This window comes from Chrysemys picta, chromosome 7, assembly GCF_011386835.1.
Source record: "Chrysemys picta bellii isolate R12L10 chromosome 7, ASM1138683v2, whole genome shotgun sequence".
Lineage (NCBI taxonomy): Eukaryota > Metazoa > Chordata > Testudines > Emydidae > Chrysemys > Chrysemys picta.
Window position 1 is genome coordinate 53393708 of NC_088797.1, and position 18933 is coordinate 53412640.

General features: G+C 44.8%; 1 protein-coding gene across 1 annotated transcript; it reads left to right on the forward strand.

Annotated features, from left to right (window-relative positions):
* The first annotated feature begins 1199 nt into the window (after positions 1–1199).
* Positions 1200–4387, forward strand: GPX1 (glutathione peroxidase 1). Its single transcript, XM_005279663.5, has 2 exons — positions 1200–1581; positions 3700–4387. Exons 1-2 carry the CDS (start codon positions 1363–1365, stop codon positions 4048–4050), a joined length of 570 nt encoding a protein of 189 aa, XP_005279720.2. The 5' UTR covers positions 1200–1362; the 3' UTR covers positions 4051–4387.
* Positions 4388–18933: the final 14546 nt, after the last annotated feature.

The window sequence follows — 18933 nt, forward strand, 5'->3', positions numbered from 1 at the left end:
TGGTGCACGTCTGGGCGGAGCCGCTCTGGTAAACACTGGAGAAGGGCAGGGAGGTTGCGAGGGGCTCGCGGGCCGCAGAAAATCACTCCGTTTGAGACCCCTGGACTAGATGATCATAATGGTCCCTTCTGACCTTAAAGTCTATGAGTCTATTAGGTCACCTAATGTGTTGCACCGGCCCTGCTTGTAAGTCTACTGTTGAAACCGCCTGGGTCATTAAACAATGTCATCTAGGCATCTGCTATAACAGTAGACTCTGTCCAGCAATGGAAACTACCCTTGGATCCATCAGAGAAATATCAAGTGAAAACATACCAGAAGAAGCAATGACTTCAGTTCAGAAGTTGACTAATTAGGGCACTTATATTGACTCCTTAAATTAAGAGGAGAAGAAGTGTTTGTTAAGCCATCTGAAAAAGTAAAGTACACAGACTTGATTCTTACATCTCTACAACAGCAACTTCTGGATTCTATCAACTACGTAGCTTTTACAGATGCCTGTCTTATAAAACACGGTCAGTTGAGTGGAGTGAGGCACTACCTGCAATGAGGTTGCCATGTGATCAGGACAGAATAGAGAATTTGAACACAGAGTGGAATATCATATGATGAACGAATGAAGATTTTACTTCAATTTCTTCTTTATCATCACTAGTGGTTCGACCCAAACTTTGTGCTGTTTCCTGGGATGAAAGAAGTAGGAATTCATCTCTTTCTACTTCCAGTCACAATAGCTACAGTTGAGCATTCTTTTTCCTCGTTGAATAGAATTCTGAATAGAAGTCACCTTCTGCACAATCATGAGCATATCATGAAGGACTGGAGTTACCAGACACACGAGATGCCACCAAAAATAAATGTACTGCATTCGAGAAATTAATTAACAGAGTTGTGCAAAATTACAACAGGAAACCAAGAAGGATGTAGATATACTGCTTCATAGTAGCTTGTGTAGCCAACTTTACTTTGTGTGATGATTTAAAAACATAAGTTAAAGCTAATAAAATGGTCTTGAAACATTTTTCAGTTTTTACTATGGTGCCATACAGCCCACCTTTGCCCTAATGGTCTTACCCCTCATCAGTCCTCACTATCCCCCGCCCCGAATTTTAATTCCTGAAGAAAACACAGGACCCCAGGGCACAGCGAGGCCAGCCGCGGTCCGGCTGTAGCTCCACCCTCCGGTGCGCTGAGACGCCCGTCCAGCCCGGCCCCTGCTGCTGGGCCCCAACCCCGGGACTCTCCCGCCCGGGAACTGTGCGTGCCCCTCTCTGGGGGCCGGCCTTAGCCAGGCCCCACCCCGCTGGGGGGCCAGCGGCTCCTGCCCGGGCGCAGCTCCCGACCCATACCCTGCGCGATCCCATGGCAGCCGGGCGTCTGGCGGGGCTGCAGGCGCGGCCGCTGGACGCGGCGGAACCGCTGGCGCTGGGCTCGCTCCTGGGCCGCGTACTGCTGGTGAGCAACGTGGCGTCGCTCTGAGGCACCACGGCCCGGGACTTCGCCCAGCTCAGCGAGCTGCAGAGGCGCTATGGGTCCGGGCTGGCCGTGCTGGCCTTCCCCTGCAACCAGTTCGGCCACCAGGTACCGACGGGGACAGGGCCGGCGGCTCTCTGCGCGGGAGCGATGGGGCGGGAGGCGGCTGCTCGCACAGCCTAGATCGGGAGACCCTGCAGTGGCTTCCTGTGCTGTAGCGATCCCGGCCGGCTGCTGCTGCCGCTTCGGCCTGCGAGCCCGGACCCGGCTACAGCCACTGACCCCTCCCCCAGCGGTCGCGGGGCAGCTGCGCAGCTAGCATGGGGTGCGGGCTCTGGGGCGGCTTTTAGGAGAGGAGGTTTAAATGCCTGAGACCTCCCGCCACAGGCCCCGCGTGGTGTCCTGCAGACAGGGGTGGGTCTATGTATTTTGCCGCCCCAAGTATGGCAGTGAGGCAGCCTTAAGCGGCATGCCTGCAGGCAGTTCGCTGGTAACGCGGGTTCGGCGGCATGCCTGTGGGAGGTCTGCCGGTCCCGCGTACCTGCCGCCGAAGCCGCGGGACCGGCGGACCTCCCACAGACATGCCGCTGAAGGCAGCCTGCCTGCCGCCCTCACAGTAACTGGCAGGCCGCCCCTACCCCAGTGGTTTGGCGCTAGGGTGACCAGACAGCAAGTGTGAAAAATCAGGACAGGGCATGGGGGGTAATAGGAGCCTATATAAGAAAAAGCCCCAAAAATCGGGACTGTCCCTATAAAATCGTGACATCTGGTCACCCTACTTGGCACCCCAGGCACGCGCTTGGTGTGCTGGTGCCTGGAGCCGCCCCTGCCTGTAGGGCAGGTGCCCCTGAAAGGGATAAATCCCCATAACTTTTCAGAGCTAGTCCCTGCATCTGGTCTCCAGTACATGCCGTCCTCCTATCCATTGGCCAGATTACATCCTAGCTGGCCTAGTGACTGCTATGCCGCGCAGTGTCAGTGGTTTCAGAGTAGCAGCCGTGTTAGTCTGTATCCGCAAAAATAACAGGAGTACTTGTGGCACAGGAGTACTTGTGGCACCTTAGAGACTAGTGTCAGTGGTGTACAGCTCGAGGCCTGCCAGGGCTGTGCCTACCTAGGTAGTGTGATTGGAGCAGGCATAGGCATGCCCGTGCTCGCCTTAATCTAGCTAACGAGTAACAATAGTAGTGTAAACGTCGTGATGTGGGCTAGCAACAAGCCTGCTGGGGATCCTGATCTCTGCCCATGTGTCTGTGCTGCTAGTGTTTCCCGTGTTTGCCCTGCATTCCCATCTTCATGCATTGTCACAGCAAGCCCTGGCTGAAGCTAAGTGGATTGGCTAGGGTGCTAGCCAGCATGGCGTTATCGCAGAATGTTCTTCTTGCTTCCCAGCAGTGCTGGTATCTGAGCAAAACAGCCTGGGGCAGAGGGTGGGGTAATAGAGGGTCTGAAAGGGAAGTGTTTTGGCAAAACAAACAGACCTGCAGCCTTTCTTTGTTCAGTGTTACTACTGTTACTACACTACTTGCTAGTGTAACTAAGGTTCAGGGCTACAGCAGACTCTCCTTAATTGGCACTAGTTACCAGGCACTGTTGCAAAATAAACAACGTTGTGAATTAGCAAATAAGATATCAAGGGCATTGCTGCATAGAATGTATCTAGGCAAAAAGTGTGCTTGTGAAAATAAATGTGCCAGGTGGAAGAGGCTGACTTGCATTTCTGTTCACCCATGTTGCCGAGGCTGCTAGGCAAAGTTCCCTTTCATTTTTTCCATCCATGTGTGGAATAAATTTTGTTATGTGCACCGAGGTATGTGCAGCAGAAGAAACAAACAAAAAAAACTAGATATATATTATATTTTTAAGAAGTTACCATAGGGATAATTACTCCAACCAGGACAGGTTAGGCATTTTAGAACTCAATACTCAAAGAATTAAATTTAAGTGTAAAAGAAATAAAAATTATGAAATGCATAGACTAGTCAAAACACTAAAATAACACTTTGAAAGAATAAAATTACAGCGAATATATGTGCATTGCAGGAAGTACCAAGAAGTAACAACAACAATAATACAAGTATGTGTTAGGAGGTGAATGTGAAAGAGACAGAAACTCTGTGTCTCTTGTTTGCTTCCCGTAATGGAGATGGAAGCTCTGTCTTGAATACATTCCAATTGTTGGTGTTTATCCTTGCACTAGATCACACTTCCTTTTTCTCTTAATAGGAGAACGCTACCAATGAGGAGATCCTACTTTCCTTAAAGCATGTCCGCCCTGGCAATGGTTATGAGCCCAACTTCACCATGTTTGAGAAGTGTGATGTGAATGGGGCGAATGCTCACCCACTCTTCACTTTCCTGAAAGAGGCACTGCCTTTCCCACATGATGATCCAATGTCGCTGATGACCAACCCACAGTACATCATCTGGTCTCCAGTGTGCAGGAATGACATCTCCTGGAACTTCGAAAAATTCCTCATTGGGCGTGATGGCGTGCCCTTCAAGCGCTACAGCAGGCACTTTGAAACGATCAAGATCCAAGATGATATTGAAAAGCTCCTTCAGCATGTCCCGTAGAATGTTCTCAACCAAGCCAAAGTCCTGCTGAAACTTTTCTCTCTCCTCAGCTCTGCTGTTATCTCTGCTTCCTGTTGAGTCATTCTGCTAGCCTTCTTGTCCCTAGCCTGGACTGCCTGCTCTTTCTGTGACCTCTTTGCTTTGCAAGTAAAATGCCGTTGTCCATGGAAATTTTACTCATGAAGGTGCTTCTTCCAAATTCTTCAGGAGAAGCACTTGATGTATTCTGTAAAAGTTGCATGTGAATTTTTAGCAAACTACCACAAGGGAAGCAGCCCTGAGTCTGGGTAGCTTATTGTGAGCCTTTGTGTTACTAATACAATTCCTGAAGACCAGATATCTGTCTTTTTTCTGTGTAAGGTTACTGCCTGGTTAGCCATGGGGTGTTGGGCATTTGTGTCTCATGGCTTCTTTAGTTTTGAAGGGCCATGCAGAAGGGGCTGCCACATTGCACCGTCATTTTAAAGATTTGAATGGTCCCTTCTGGCCTTTGATCATCTTGTCTGACCTGCTTTATATCACTGGCCATTATATTCCACCCAGTTACCCCTGTACAGAGCCCAATAACTTGGGTTAGACTAAAGCATTTCAGTCCCCAGAAAACTAAACTGTTGTGTGCCACAGACTGAGAACAGGAGAGGCTAAGGTGCCACCAATGCCTAAGGGCCCTGCAACGGCAGAGAAATGATATAGGGAGTCATGCCCAGCCTAGCAATACACACCCCATGCATCAGAGGAAGGCAGCCGCTCCAAGTCTCAGCCAATTGGACCTGGTAGAAAATTCCTTCCTGACCCCAATCAGATGATCAGTTTGCCCTTGAGCTTGTGAGCATCCTTTGTAAAGTGATCTGCTAGCTCACTGGTGTACTGGACCCTGGTTCAGAAGCTCTGCAAGCATAGTGCCTGATATCAGGTTGTTTGTGTTACAATTCAGGGCAACTGCACCCGTATTTCCTTCTGTGGCCAAGCAAGGGCACCCACTCCAGGGTACTCAGGAAGGTTCCTCCTTGGGCAGTCTCTCTCTGCCTCCTGACCCAGGTGTTTCCAGACTGCACAGCTCCCTGCCTGGACTGTGACCTCCCCAGCAACAGCTGGCTGCCTAAATCAGCCTGCTGTACTTTTCCCCTCAGAGACAGTAACCAGTGTAAGTTCCACAGTTAGACTACCCCACAGCTCTTTCTACTCAAGGACATGTATACCTAAGGTAACAGCATTACAGAGAAAACATACTATTAAAAAAAAAAACCCTAAATGCCTACTAATCAACTTATCTCTGGCTGGTGAACAGTCCTTCAAACCCCACCTAGAAGTTTTCTTGTGGTTCCTCGTGCTCGGTACAAGAACCCTCATGAGTAAGTCAGTTACTCCTTCATGCAGCCGGTCTTTGAACTGTTCTCCTGTAACAGGTGAGCAGCAGACAAGAGGTCCCGTCCCCTCCCATACCCAAGTATGAAGCTTCAAAGGCTGAGCCCCTCGTGGGAGTTTGCAATCTGCCTCAGGATTCCATTTCACATGTATTTTCCACAAAGATCAGTTGTGTCTGCTATGTTGTTCAGCATCGGCTTCTGAAGCTCACAGTCCTTGCCAGAGATTGCATTAATTCTGTCTTCCTCCCAAAGAATTTCCAGTTAATCCCATAATTACACAAACACTTTCATTTTTAATACAATGAACTCCTAAAATATTGAAAATTTCAATTCAATATGGTTTGTGCAGGATGTTGCAAGAAATTGTAACATCCTGCCTCTTGTCTATGCCCTAGACAGGAGGCAGAGAACAATAAACAAAATTGAGTGGGGGCACTCTGCTTAATATACAGCATCAAGTAGATCAACATTATTATGTTTCATGCACAAGGGACTTGTTAGACCACAACTTGTGGGAGAAATGGCATGGAGGAAATAACAGATAAGTACCATATCTGGTCTCTCTAACTTGGGGCTTATGCATGTGGGAATGTTATGCTAGAAGAAGATAAGGTGTGAATTTAAACTGATATATGGGTGTAACTCCAGTGTGGGCAGTCATGCTGGTATAAGAATGGCTTTTTTCGGGTTAGTGTATGTCACTTGGGAAGGGTTTTACTCTCTTATACCAGAATAAGTGTCTGTGGAGGGTATGTGAGAGTTAATCTGTTTAACTCTATTGGTAACATTTTGGTGGGTAGACAAGCACTGATATGTCAAGCCACATATGAGCTGCACTCTACTCCCCTGCAATAGGTTGGGGAGAGGGGACAGTAACTTACTGAACAAGTTACTCCAGCAGCACTGTGTTTGGACAGTTAAAGGGAGTAGCTAAGTTATGTTCATGGCTTTTTGGGGGGGGAGAGGGAGGTTAGCTGTCACAAAAGATTTTTCCCAAAGGAAACAAACTAATGCAGGATTGGGTAATAAAGGCACAACTGACTAGGCCCATTTCTCATGGGAAATAGCATCCTGTTCCCTATGGGGAGGAACACCTAATCCTTGCACAAAGCTGCCCACAATGAGCCTGTTGCAAAGCCCTTGGGGGTGTGTGGGGGGATAGTCTCTCCATTGCAGTCTAGCTGAGGTGTGCCAAACACAAACCAGTACCTATTGGGTTGGGGAAGGGAGGAGGTGGTGTACTTAAAAAAATAACACTACTTCAACTGCTACATTTCTAAATGGTTCTGCTTTCCTCAGGGAGCTTCTCTGCCTCTCCTGTACTAATAAAAACTGTTTCCTTTCTCCTGCATGTGGCCCAACTCTTCTATGGTGCTGTGTAATAAAGTGGCAGCAGATGTGAGCGCCAATGTTCCGCTTGCATGTAGATCTGAGTAACAGTACTTGGAACTGAGTGTTGCAGAGTGTTTACCACATTATTACTCAAGCTTCACTCCACCCGAGTGAAAAACAGGATGTCTTTCTCATTTCTGTATGTGCAAGGGCTTCCGTGCTAGTGTATGGTTAAACAGTTGCCTAACTTTGGTAGGGTCTTCCTCTTTCACTTAAGTCTCCGCCTTTTACTATAACTGATAGGAACTGTTGGAAGGAGACGTTAACTGTATTTTTGGGCTGCAGGCAGCATAGAACATTTTCAAGTATAGCTTGAATAATGGGCGGGGAGGTGGGGGTGGAGGGAAGTGTATGTGTGTAAAACAATCATGTCCTGGCTTCTGCAGAATTCAGCAGCAAGAAGCTGCTGTAGTTTAGTGCTAATAACGATGAAGCTGAAGGCAACATAACAAGGATGTCAGTACGGATTTCCCAGTCTATTTTAAAGCCTTTCAATCAAGGGCATTTTTAAAGAGCAGGATGGTGGGAATCTGGACTGCCTGATACTAAACTCTGGATCAAGAAATACCAACTACCAGCACCTGGGTGCAGTACAAGTTTCAGTTGTGCTCTTTTAGGAACATAATTGCTACAGTGGATCGGACCAGTGTCCATTTACTGCAGGATCCTCTTACATCAGCCAGATACTTCAGAGAAAAATCCAAGAATCCCTGTAGTGGATGTTTATAGAATAACAGGTTCATAAGGGAAATGTCTGAAACCTAAGCTGCCATCAACTTCACAGGAAAAAGCATTTTCATTTGCAAAATTAAACTGGGAGTGTATCTAATGTGATGGCACAAACCTGTCTCCAGATAGATTGTTCCAATAGCTTTCCGTAATCAGCACAATGGACGAGCAAAATCCTGCTAACTTTCACAGCTGCCAAAAAAGGTTATTGGGTTAAATATTGGGGAACCCATGATGATTAATATAGCATCTGTATCTGTGACTTTTCTGTGCCATATAATGGAAGAGAGATGTTACTTCAGGGGTCTGTCTCGGTAGCAGAGCTGAGGGCAAGAGCTAGGAGGCCCTTTTTAACAGTTGCTCAAGTGTTTCCCTTAACTCAGGTCCTGGCCTTACAAAATCAAGTGTGTTGGTGCTTTTACCTCAAGAGACTGGCCTGTCAGGGGACACAGGCTAAAGCTTGAATCAGCACAGGTCATCAGCTGCTAACACAACCTGTAGTGTGGATGCAGGCTAGCCCCACTCAAGTCCCTTTAACCCTCCCAATGCATTCCCACAATTCCCCGTGTGCCCAGAGTGGGCAGGCACATTCTCCCGCCATTCACTGGGAAAGAATTGTGGGATGATGTCTGGCTAGAGACAATGGTGTAGGTGCCAAAGCAGTTTAGGTATTAGATCTCGTGCTAGAGCAAATCCCCAGATGCCTTAGTACATGCATGTGTGGGTGCAGACCCAGTGTGGGCACACACAGGAGTTCAAGTGTTATCTCACAGTGTGGCCATGCTCATTGAGCTCAGCCTATTCAAGAGGAAGAATGAGTGTAGATAACTGGGTTAATGCCCTGCAGCTAGACCCTGAGAGTCACACTTAGAAAACAGGAACCTCTGAGCTGGTTAGGAGAGAAAAAGTTGGTTCAATTCTGTTCATGCAACTTAAGAGGAAACCCTAAATTAGAGTAGATAAGACTAGGGGGAGCATACTGTCTTGCTTCTCATAGCACACCCCAGGGGCTCCTTGTACCCTTCCACCATCCTCCCCATTCCCAGCTCCCTGTGGGCCACCCTCCCATCCACCTCTGGTGTAGGGACTCCATGCAACACCCAGTCCTCCTTCATGACAAGGTTGCTGTGTGTTCTCCATTCCCTGCATTCTCCCCCCATGCTAGGGGCTCTGTGTCCCTCTTGTCCCGCTTCCTGATACCATTATCCCCCTGCTCAGGGCTAGCTCTGCATGCCCCAGTCCTGGGTCTCCCAATATGCCCACCAAGCAGGATCTTTTGTGCCCGCCTGCCCTTCCTTCCTTCCCCCATACCAGGGATCCCCATTCTCCCTTCCACCACTTGGCAAGGACTCTACTCCCTTCTGCTATTACCATTCTTATTTATTCTCTCATCTTTGTCATCCTCTGGTCCAGGGGTAGCAAATTCTGATAGATGGGGTACACCTGTGTCCATCCGACACAGGACTGGAAGGCGTTAAGATGGCCAGGTGGGCCAAATAACTCCACAGGCTGCACCTGGAAGAGGAAAGCCAGGGAGCACTAATGCCTAATTGGTTGATGAAGCCCAGCTGGGGGAGGAGCTGGGACAGCTTTATAAAGCCAGGAAGCTAGTAACTGAAGTGGCTGTAAAGAAGTATAGTCTCTTCCTAGGTGTGGCTGGCTGCCTAGGACAGTGCAGGTTTTGGCTGCTAGCTAGAGGCTTCTTGAGCTGGTACCTGGAGTAGAAAATAGCCCTGGGTGAAAAGGTTAAAAAGACTAATGGGCAGATGGAGGAGCTAGAGGGAAAAACCTGATGGGGGGTGTAGAGAGCTTATGACATGGTGCATTCTATTTGCCTCTACTACTAGAATTTTTTTCACCCTAAAATTACCTTTTGATGGATTTGTTGGTGTTTTCATCTAACCATTGATTTGTGGGTAGTATGGGCTGGTGAGGCTGTTTTTATTCCTTTTAAACTAAGGATCAGGTTATAGTGAGAGAAAAAATTATGCCAGAAACTTTCCTTTGGAAAAGTCTAAATGTATACTCCCTCCCCTCTTTTGCATGAAATTAGTGTGGTTTACTATCCCATCTTTTAATATTACTATATGGAAAAATATATGGGGGGGGGGGAGGAGGGGTGTTGGTAGGTAAGGAGACAGTTGTGGGTGTGTTTGTTTTGTTTTTGTTTTGTTTTTTTAAATAGTAACACCTCCTTGGATGAGCCACCTGCAGTGTCTGCAAAAAGAGGGAGGGTGGGCTGAAAAACTTGTCCACAACAATTCACATGAAAGAAACTCATGAGGATATTGAAGCTCATATTCACCATCAACTATCTCTAGGACCTAATAATGTGACTTATTTTTGAGGTTGAAGAAATAGTAAAAAACAGTCTTTTTACCTCCTTATTGAATTCAGAACCATGATCTACTAACTTTGGTGGCTCTATGTTGATGTAATTTGAGTCGACGTAAGTTTGTAGTGGCCTTAGGTATATGAATTGTTTGTGAGGTAACCGAAGTGTGAGGTTAGGCCAAGATTCACTAAGGTGTTTAGGCTTTGTCGATCTGGGCCTACTGCACACTAAAGGCTCAGGAACAAAAAGGCACATACATAAGTTTTTTTGGGGGGGGGGATTTTTTTTTTTTTTAACATGTCATGACTAGTGGGTGTGTAACTCAGGAGTTTTGAGTTATTGTGGTTAAGTAATCTTGGGATTGTAGATGTGTTTTAATAAAAATCACAGTAGATATTTGCCTTTCAAAAGGATTTAATATGAGATAGTATACTACCCTTAGTGAATATGTGGAAACCAAGTTCTACACACCAGCAGTGAAATGCAAAAAAGTGCCAAGAGCTGGATTGAGAAGCATAACAACAGTTGAGAAAGGCAATCCACACTGGTGGGTCAAATTAAAATGAAGAAATTTTGACACCAGACCAGGAAATCAGTCAAAATGGAAGTCACATGACCATCAGAATAAACTCATGCTATAACAAGAAGAAAAATTTAGAATTAAAAATTCCAAATTAAAAACCACAGTAAAAACATAGGAATTGTTATAATAGAAACACAGCTGTCATTGCTAAAACTACTAGCAATCTAAGGTGACCATATTGTTTGTAAATCAAATGTGGGGATGCATGGGGTGAGAGTACAGCAAAGTAGCCAAGACTGAAAATGTAAGTTGCGGAGCGTAGCAAGGCAAAACATTTTTAGCAGTTATATATGTAACTATTAAAATATACACTATAAATATGCAAAAAGAACAGGAGTACTTGTGGCACCTTAGAGACTAACAAATTTATTAGAGCATAAGCTTTCGTGGACTACAGCCCACACGAAAGCTTATGCTCTAACAAATTTGTTAGTCTCTAAGGTGCCACAAGTACTCCTGTTCTTCTTTTTGCGGATACAGACTAACACGGCTGCTACTCTGAAAACTATAAATATGCATATAATCACAGTGGCAGTGACACCATGTGAAAGAAGTGCATTCAGACACCAGTTACAAACAATACAAAAACATTGTTCAAGAATATCAGTTTTCTGTACCTACTGTCCATAGTATGGCCTATTTAAAGAATCTATTTCTTCACATCACTGCCAACATTTATTTTTCACAGATTTATCAATGAGTGCTGTGTCATCTCCGCATTTCAAGAAAACCGGCATGACTACTTTGTTGCTTCTGCTAGTGGAATCTGCCGGGAGCTAAACCTCCACCATACAACCATGTAGTCAACCATAATGTGGATATAAAGAATGTAACAATTTTAAATGAGAATGAACAGAAGTGACTTTTCACCACCTAGTGGAGCATTATAAAACTACAAACAAAATGGTTTTATAGAGTTTATATGTAAAATAATACAAAAAAGTCCCTCAATTTTTCACAGTTCCCCCCAAACGTCTAGGACAGTGGCTCTCAATCTTTCCAGACTACTGTACCCTTTTCAGGAGTCTGATTTGTCTTGCGTACCTGCACCTTTCACCTCACTTAAAAACTACTTGCTTACAAAATCAGACATAAAAATACAAAAGTATCACAGCCACTATTACTGAAAAATTGCTTACTTTCTCCTTTTTACCATATAATTATAAGATAATTCAATTGGAATATAAATATTGTACTTACATTTCAGTGTATAGTATATAGAGCTGTATAACCACATCATTGTATGAAGTTTTAGTTTGTACTGACTTCGCTAGTGATTTTTATGTAGCCTGTTGTAAAACTAGGCAAATATCTAGATGAATAGATATACCCCCTGGAAGACCTCTGCATACTCCTCCAATGGTCTAAGAGACGGAAATCGTCTGTAGATGGAAAACTCCCACCCCTGGATGCATATAAGGAATTGTGCTGCCAGCACCAGGAATACTGGTGAGTATTAGAGAAGCTTGCTGTATTTCTGATGAGTATATCTGTTTTAGAATTTTAATGTTCTTGCTCAGTTTGCTGAACTCAAGACAGGGCAAAGTGAAGTTTATTTTGACAGTCATAGAATCATAGAAGATTAGGGTTGTAAGAGACCTCAGGAGGTCATCTAGACCAACCCCAACTAAATCATCCCAGCCAGGGCTTTGTCAAGCTGGGCCTTAAAAACCTCTAAGGATGGAGATTCCACCACCTCCCTGTTAACCCATTCCAGTGCTTCACCACCCTCCCAATGAAATAGTGTTTCCTAATATCCAACCTAGACCTCCCCCACTGCAACTTGAGATCATTACTCCTTGTTCTGTCATCTGTCACCACTGAGAACAACCAAGCTCCATCCTCTTTGGAACCCCCCTTCGGGTAGTTGAAGGCTGCTATCAAATCCCCCCTCACTCTTCTCTTCTGCAGACTAAACAATTCCAGTTCCCTCAGCCTCTCCTCGTAAGTCATGTGCCCCAGCCCCTTAATCATTTTTGTTGCCCTCCGCTGGACTCTCTCCAATTTGTCCACATCCTTTCTGTAGTAGGGAGCCCAAAACTGGATGCAATACTCCAGATGTGGCCTCACCAGTGCCGAATAAAGGGGAATAATCACTTCCCTCAATCTGCTGGCAATGCTCCTACTAATGCAGCCCAATATGCTGTTAGCCATCCTGGCAACAAGGGCACACTGCTGACTCATATCCAGCTTCTCATTCACTGTAATCCCCAGATCCTTCTCTGCAGAACTGCTGCGTAGCCAATGAGAATGGCTTTCACAGTTTCAGCCTTGTATCTGGATTTTTCTGCTGTGCACAGGTCATTCATGACAGAAAACACTCTCTAGAGTGAAGCATCAGTTCTGCCATTTTTTTTATATTTGCGTGTGGTACTGAGGATTCTCTAAAATGCTTATGTCATAAATATAGAGGGAAGGGTAGCATAAAATCCCTTTTTGGCAGCTGTACTGAATCGCCTTACCTGTAAGGGGTTAAACAGTTCAAATAACCTAGTTGGCATCTGACCAGAAGGACCAATGAGGAAAAAAAGATACTTTCAAATCTGTGTGTGGGTGGGTGGGGGAATATTTGTTTGTTGTTCTCCTTTGTTGTTCCTTTTCTGGACAGAGGGCAAGACCAAGCAGGTATAACATCTCCTGAAAATATACCTGGAATAACACTGGTCTACAATTTTTGAGAAGTCGTCTGCTTCAGAGATAAAATGTGCTATTTATTATGTATTTTGATGTGCTGAATTCAAATATGACAGTTAAAACAACTGATTGGCTACTGTTTCTAAGATATTTAAGTTTTTACATTTTATGTCTATGTATATTGTGTAGATAGTAGAGTTTTAATCATAAATTGTAAACCTAGGTCTTTTCATGTGTTTATGGTTGCTTTACATGATAATATTTCACCTGTCCTGTTTATGTAACACTTTAAAAATCAGCAAAAGGGTTATATAAATAAAATTTATTATGAAACAAAAGGCAAAAAACTATTATGTACATAGTTTAGTCCTATTCAGTGTCTACTCGGCGCTTCTTGGCTTGTCTCTTGTATTCATTAAATGGAGCATCTCTTGTCACTGTCCAGCAATAGTCTGCAAGCATTGATGGGCTCCATTTGCCCTGATAGCGTTTCTCCATTGTTGCAATGTCCTGGTGAAATCGCTGGCTGTGCTCGTCGCTCACTGCTCCGCAGTTCGGTGGGAAAAAATCTAGATGAGAGTGCAAAAAATGTATCTTTAGTGACATGTTGCAGCCAAGGCTTTTGTATGCCTTGAGGAGGTTTTCCACCAACAACCTGTAGTTGTCTGCATTGTTGTTTCAGAGAAAATTTATTGACACTAACTGGAAGGCTTTCCATGCCGTCTTTTCCTTGCCATGCAGTGCATGGTCAAATGCATCATCTCGAAGAAGTTCACGAATCTGAGGACCAACAAAGACACCTTCCTTTATCTTAGCTTCACTTAACCTTGGACATTTTCCACGGAGGTACTTGAAAGCTGCTTGTGTTTTGTCAATGGCCTTGACAAAGTTCTTCATCAAACCCAGCTTGATGTGTAAGGGTGGTAACAAAATCTTCCTTGATTCAAGAAGTGGTGGATGCTGAACACTTTTCCTCCCAGGCTCCAATGACTGTCGGAGTGGCCAATCTTTCTTGATATAGTGGGAATCTCTTGCACGACTATCCCATTCGCAGAGAAAACAGCAGTACTTTGTGTATCCAGTCTGCAGACCAAGCAAGAGAGCAACAACCTTCAAATCGCCACAAAGCTGCCACTGATGTTGGTCATAGTTTATGCACCTCAAAAGTTGTTTCGTGTTGTCATAGGTTTCCTTCATATGGACTCCATGACCAACTGGAATTGATGGCAAAACATTGCCATTATGCAGTAAAACAGCTTTAAGATTCGTCTTCGATGAATCAATGAACAGTCTCCACTCATCTGGATCGTGAACGATGTTGAGGGCTGCCATCACACCATCGATGTTGTTGCAGGCTACAAGATCACCTTCCATGAAGAAGAATGGAACAAGATCCTTTTGACGGTCACGGAACACGGAAACCCTAATGTCACCTGCCAGGAGATTCCACTGCTGTAGTCTGGAGCCCAACAGCTCTGCCTTACTCTTGGGTAGTTCCAAATCCCTGACAAGGTCATTCAGTTCACCTTGTGTTATGAGGTGTGGTTCAGAGGAGGAGGATGGGAGAAAATGTGGGTCCTGTGACATTGATGGTTCAGGACCAGAAGTATCATCCTCTTCCTCCTCCTCGTCTGACTCAAGTGAGAATGATTCTGGTGCATCAGGAACCGGCAGTCCTTCTCCATGGGGTACTGGGCGTATAGCTGATGGAATGTTTGGATAATGCACAGTCCACTTTTTTTTCTTTGACACACCTTTCCCAACTGGAGGCACCATGCAGAAGTAACAATTGCTGCTATGATCTGTTGGCTCTTTCCAAATCATTGGCACTGCAAAAGGCATAGATTTCCTTTTCCTGTTCAACCACTGACAAAGATTTGTTGCACAAGTGTTGCAGCATATGTGTGGGGCCCACCTCGTGTCCTGATCTCCAATTTTGCAGTCAAAATAAAGGTGATAGGCTTTCTTAACCATAGTGGTTATACTGCGCTTTTGTGATGCAAAAGTCACTTCACCACAAACATAGCAGAAGTTATCTGCACTGTTCACACAAGTATGTGGCATCTCTGCTCACTTTGGCTAAACAGAAATGTGTCCCTTTGCAAAATCAAACACTGACAAATAAGAGAGTACGACACTGTATGATTTCTAGAGCTGATATAGGGCAATTTGTTCAGCAGAGTAATGTAAGCTTCGTTATGATTGCATCATCCATGACTTCTAGGAATAACATGATGCAATTCATATCATGTATGATGCAATATCAGCTTCAGATTGCATCATTCATTGTTTTGCCTAAAAAGCAAGTACTGTCCAAACCCAGTCATAGATTTATTCATAGAGCCATTCAAAGATGTATTTTAGTCATTTCTGGTTTAAATTGAGATCCCTTCCCTTTAACTCACTTATCCTCCGCCATTCCCAAGTCAAGGGTTGTATATACTGACCCAATAGCATATCTTGAAAACTAGAGCCAATCAACAATTTTAAGCATCATTTTCGTTCTCAGTGACCCAGAATTAGTAAAGTTTGACTACATTTATTTCAGAAGCATTTTGGCTGGAGTGCAATCCATCTAAAACCACAGAAATTGTAAGTAGGGCAAGGAAATGCGTTAGGTTATCTTTTGTTTTGGCTTGTGAATTTTTCTATGCTACAGAAGTAGTTTTATTCCTGTTTTTGTGCTGTGAAGCTGAGCCCAGGGGGGAATCCTCTGTGTTTTAATCTTTTTATTGCCCTGTAAAGTTATCTTCCATCCTGATTTTGCAGGTGTGATTCTTTTACTTTTTCTTTATAAATAAAGTTATTCTTTTAAGAACCTGATTGATTTCAGTGTCCTGAAGACAAAGGGTCTGGTCTGTGCTTACATTGCTAAGGCAATTGGTTGGTATATTATTCTCAAGCCTCCCCAGGAAAGGGAGCGAAGGATTTTGGGGGGATATTTTGGGGGGGATAGAGATTCCAAGTGACCCTTCACTGAATTTTTGTGTAAATCACTTGGTGGTGGCAGCAATACCAGTCTAAGGACAATGAAAGGAATTTGGGCCTTGGGGAAGTTTCTACCTAAGCTGGTAGAATATAAGCTTAGGGGGTCTTTCATGCGGGTCCCCATATCTGTATCCCAGAGTTCAGAGTGGGGGTGGGGAACCTTGACAGCTTGATTACTTCATCCCATCTGCCATATACTGTGATAATTGTAGTTGTCATTCCATTCACACAGTTTTCCTGTCATAAATTTATTGAACAGAGTTATTTCAGCAAACAGTACATCCTTGTTAATTGTCACATTCGGGCATTTCTTCTGTAGTAACTTGTCTGCTGTTTCAATCTTGGATCTTAAAGAAACTTTATTTAAAAGCAGAAACTTCAAATCTCTCAAGTCATCTGTTCCCCAGGCATGTATTTATTTTATGGCTGTATCAAAAAAAATCTTGACACATTAAGATAGAACTGATGTTCTTCTAGGTCTCTCAGTTTTCTCAGTAAAACAAGCACAAAGTCTTCTTCATGCCTTGTAACCAGCTTCTTTTTGAGATTGTTTAAGATATCCACCCACTTTACTGCATAGTGATCATCTCCCTCAAGCATCAACAGCCATCTGACACTACTGCCTCCCACTATAGTCTGATATTCTTGTCCCATGTACTCACAAAAACTTTTCAGTCTTTCTATGTGAACAGCAAATATATGAAAATATCCAAAAATCTTAATTACAAGCAGGGCTGTCCCTACCAATTAGAGTGCTCTACACATCCCAAGCACCTGGTCCCCCATTCTGCCCCCCCGCGGAGGGTCTGGGCTGCGCTCAAGGCCTGGGGGAGAGGGGTTGGGAGAAGGGGTGGAAAATGGGGGCGGGAAGAGGTGGGTCGGGGTGGAGGGAATTGTCCCAGGCCCCGCATCCCCTGAGGAATGCACAGGGGGGCCAGCTGGGGGATGGGGCTGGCTGCTGGCGCTGCCACATACAAAACACGCAGCTGTGTAGGGCACCATGAAATTTGGGGCAATTTGGTTTCCCAAATGTCATGGTGCTCTACGCGCTGCGTATTCTGCATATGCCTAAGCATGGCCCTGATTACAAGTGTGGTAGATGTTGAAAGCATTCTATCCCCTGCAGTTCAGGAACACTTGTGCATGATATGAGCAGGGCATCCAAGGCCTACACTCATCTTACTTTGGCATGCATCTTCCATGTCTGTAGAGGCTGCCAAAGTTTGTGTTTGTATTATCTACTGAGAACGGCACCACCTTATTATTTCAGCTGCAATAAGTTCTGAAGTCTCGCCTTTTAAGTTTGACAAAATCCACAAGTTTGACAAAATCCACACGCACTGCCTTCATAAGCCTTGAAATAGCAAACCAAGCCAGAAACCAATTTCATAGGTCTGTGATTTGATGCATCAACACACAGTGACACACATTCAACATCTTTCAGATAGTTAATTAATTAATCATTTGCCCATGGAGCAAAAACATTTGCAGCTATCGCTTCACACTGTGTCTGTGCATATGAGAACTTTGGTTTGCTGATTTATTTATTTAAATTGGAAGTCCAGGCCATTGATAGGAAACTGACGATGTCTAATGGTGGGAAATGGGAATGGATGGGATATGGGAATGGATAATGGTGGATGGGAACCTGGGAGGCAGTGACCATGAGATTGTCAAATTCAGGATCCTGACTCAAGGAAGAAAGGAGAGCAGCAGAATACGGACCCTGGACTTCAGAAAAGCAGACTTTGACTCCCTCAGGGAACTGATGGGCAGGATCCCCTGGGAGAATAACATGAGGGGGAAAAGAGTCCAGGAGAGCTGGCTGTATTTTAAAGAATCCTTATTGAGGTTGAAGGAAAAACCATCCCGATGTGTAGAAAGAATAGTAAATATGGCAGGCGACCAGCTTGGCTTAACAGTGAAATCCTTGCTGATCTTACACACAAAAAGGAAGCTTACAAGAAGTGGAAGATTGGACAAATGACCAGGGAGGAGTATAAAAATATTGCTCAGGCGTGCAGGAGTGAAATCTGGAAGGCCAAATCACACTTGGAGTCGCAGCTAGCAAGGGATGTTAAGAGTAACAAGAAGGGTTTCTACAGGTATGTTAGCAACAAGAAGAAGGTCAGGGAAAGTGTGGGCCTCTTACTGAATGGGGGAGGCAACCTAGTGACAGAGGACGTGGAAAAAGCGAATGTACTCAATGCTTTTTTTGCCTCTGTCTTCACAAACAAGGTCACCTCCCAGACTACTGCACTGGGCAGCACAGTATGGGGAGGAGGTGACCAGCCCTCTGTGGAGAAAGAAGTGGTTCCGGACTATTTAGAAAAGCTGGACGAGCACAAGTCCATGGGGCCAGATGCACTGCATCTGAGGGTGTTAAAGGAGTTGGCGGATGTGACTGCAGAGCCATTGGCTATTATCTTTGAAAACTCATGGCGATTGGGGGAGGTCCCGGATGACTGGGAAAAGGCTAATGTAGTGCCCATCTTTAAAAAAGGGAAGGAGGAGGATCCAGGGAACTACAGGCCAGTCAACCTCACCTCAGTCCCTGGAAAAATCATGGAGCAGGTCCTCAAGAAATTAATTTTGAAGCACTTAGAGGAGAGGAAAGTGATCAGGAACAGTCAGCATGGATTCACCAAGGACAAGTCATGCCTGACTAACCTAATTGCCTTCTATGACGAGATAACTGGCTCTGTGGATGAAGGGAAAGCAGTGGACATATTATTCCTTGACTTTAACAAAGCTTTTGATAAGGTCTCCCACAGTATTCTTGCCAGCAAGTTAAAGAAGTATGGGCTGGACAAATGGACTTTAAGGTGGATAGAAAGCTGGCTGGATCGTCGGGC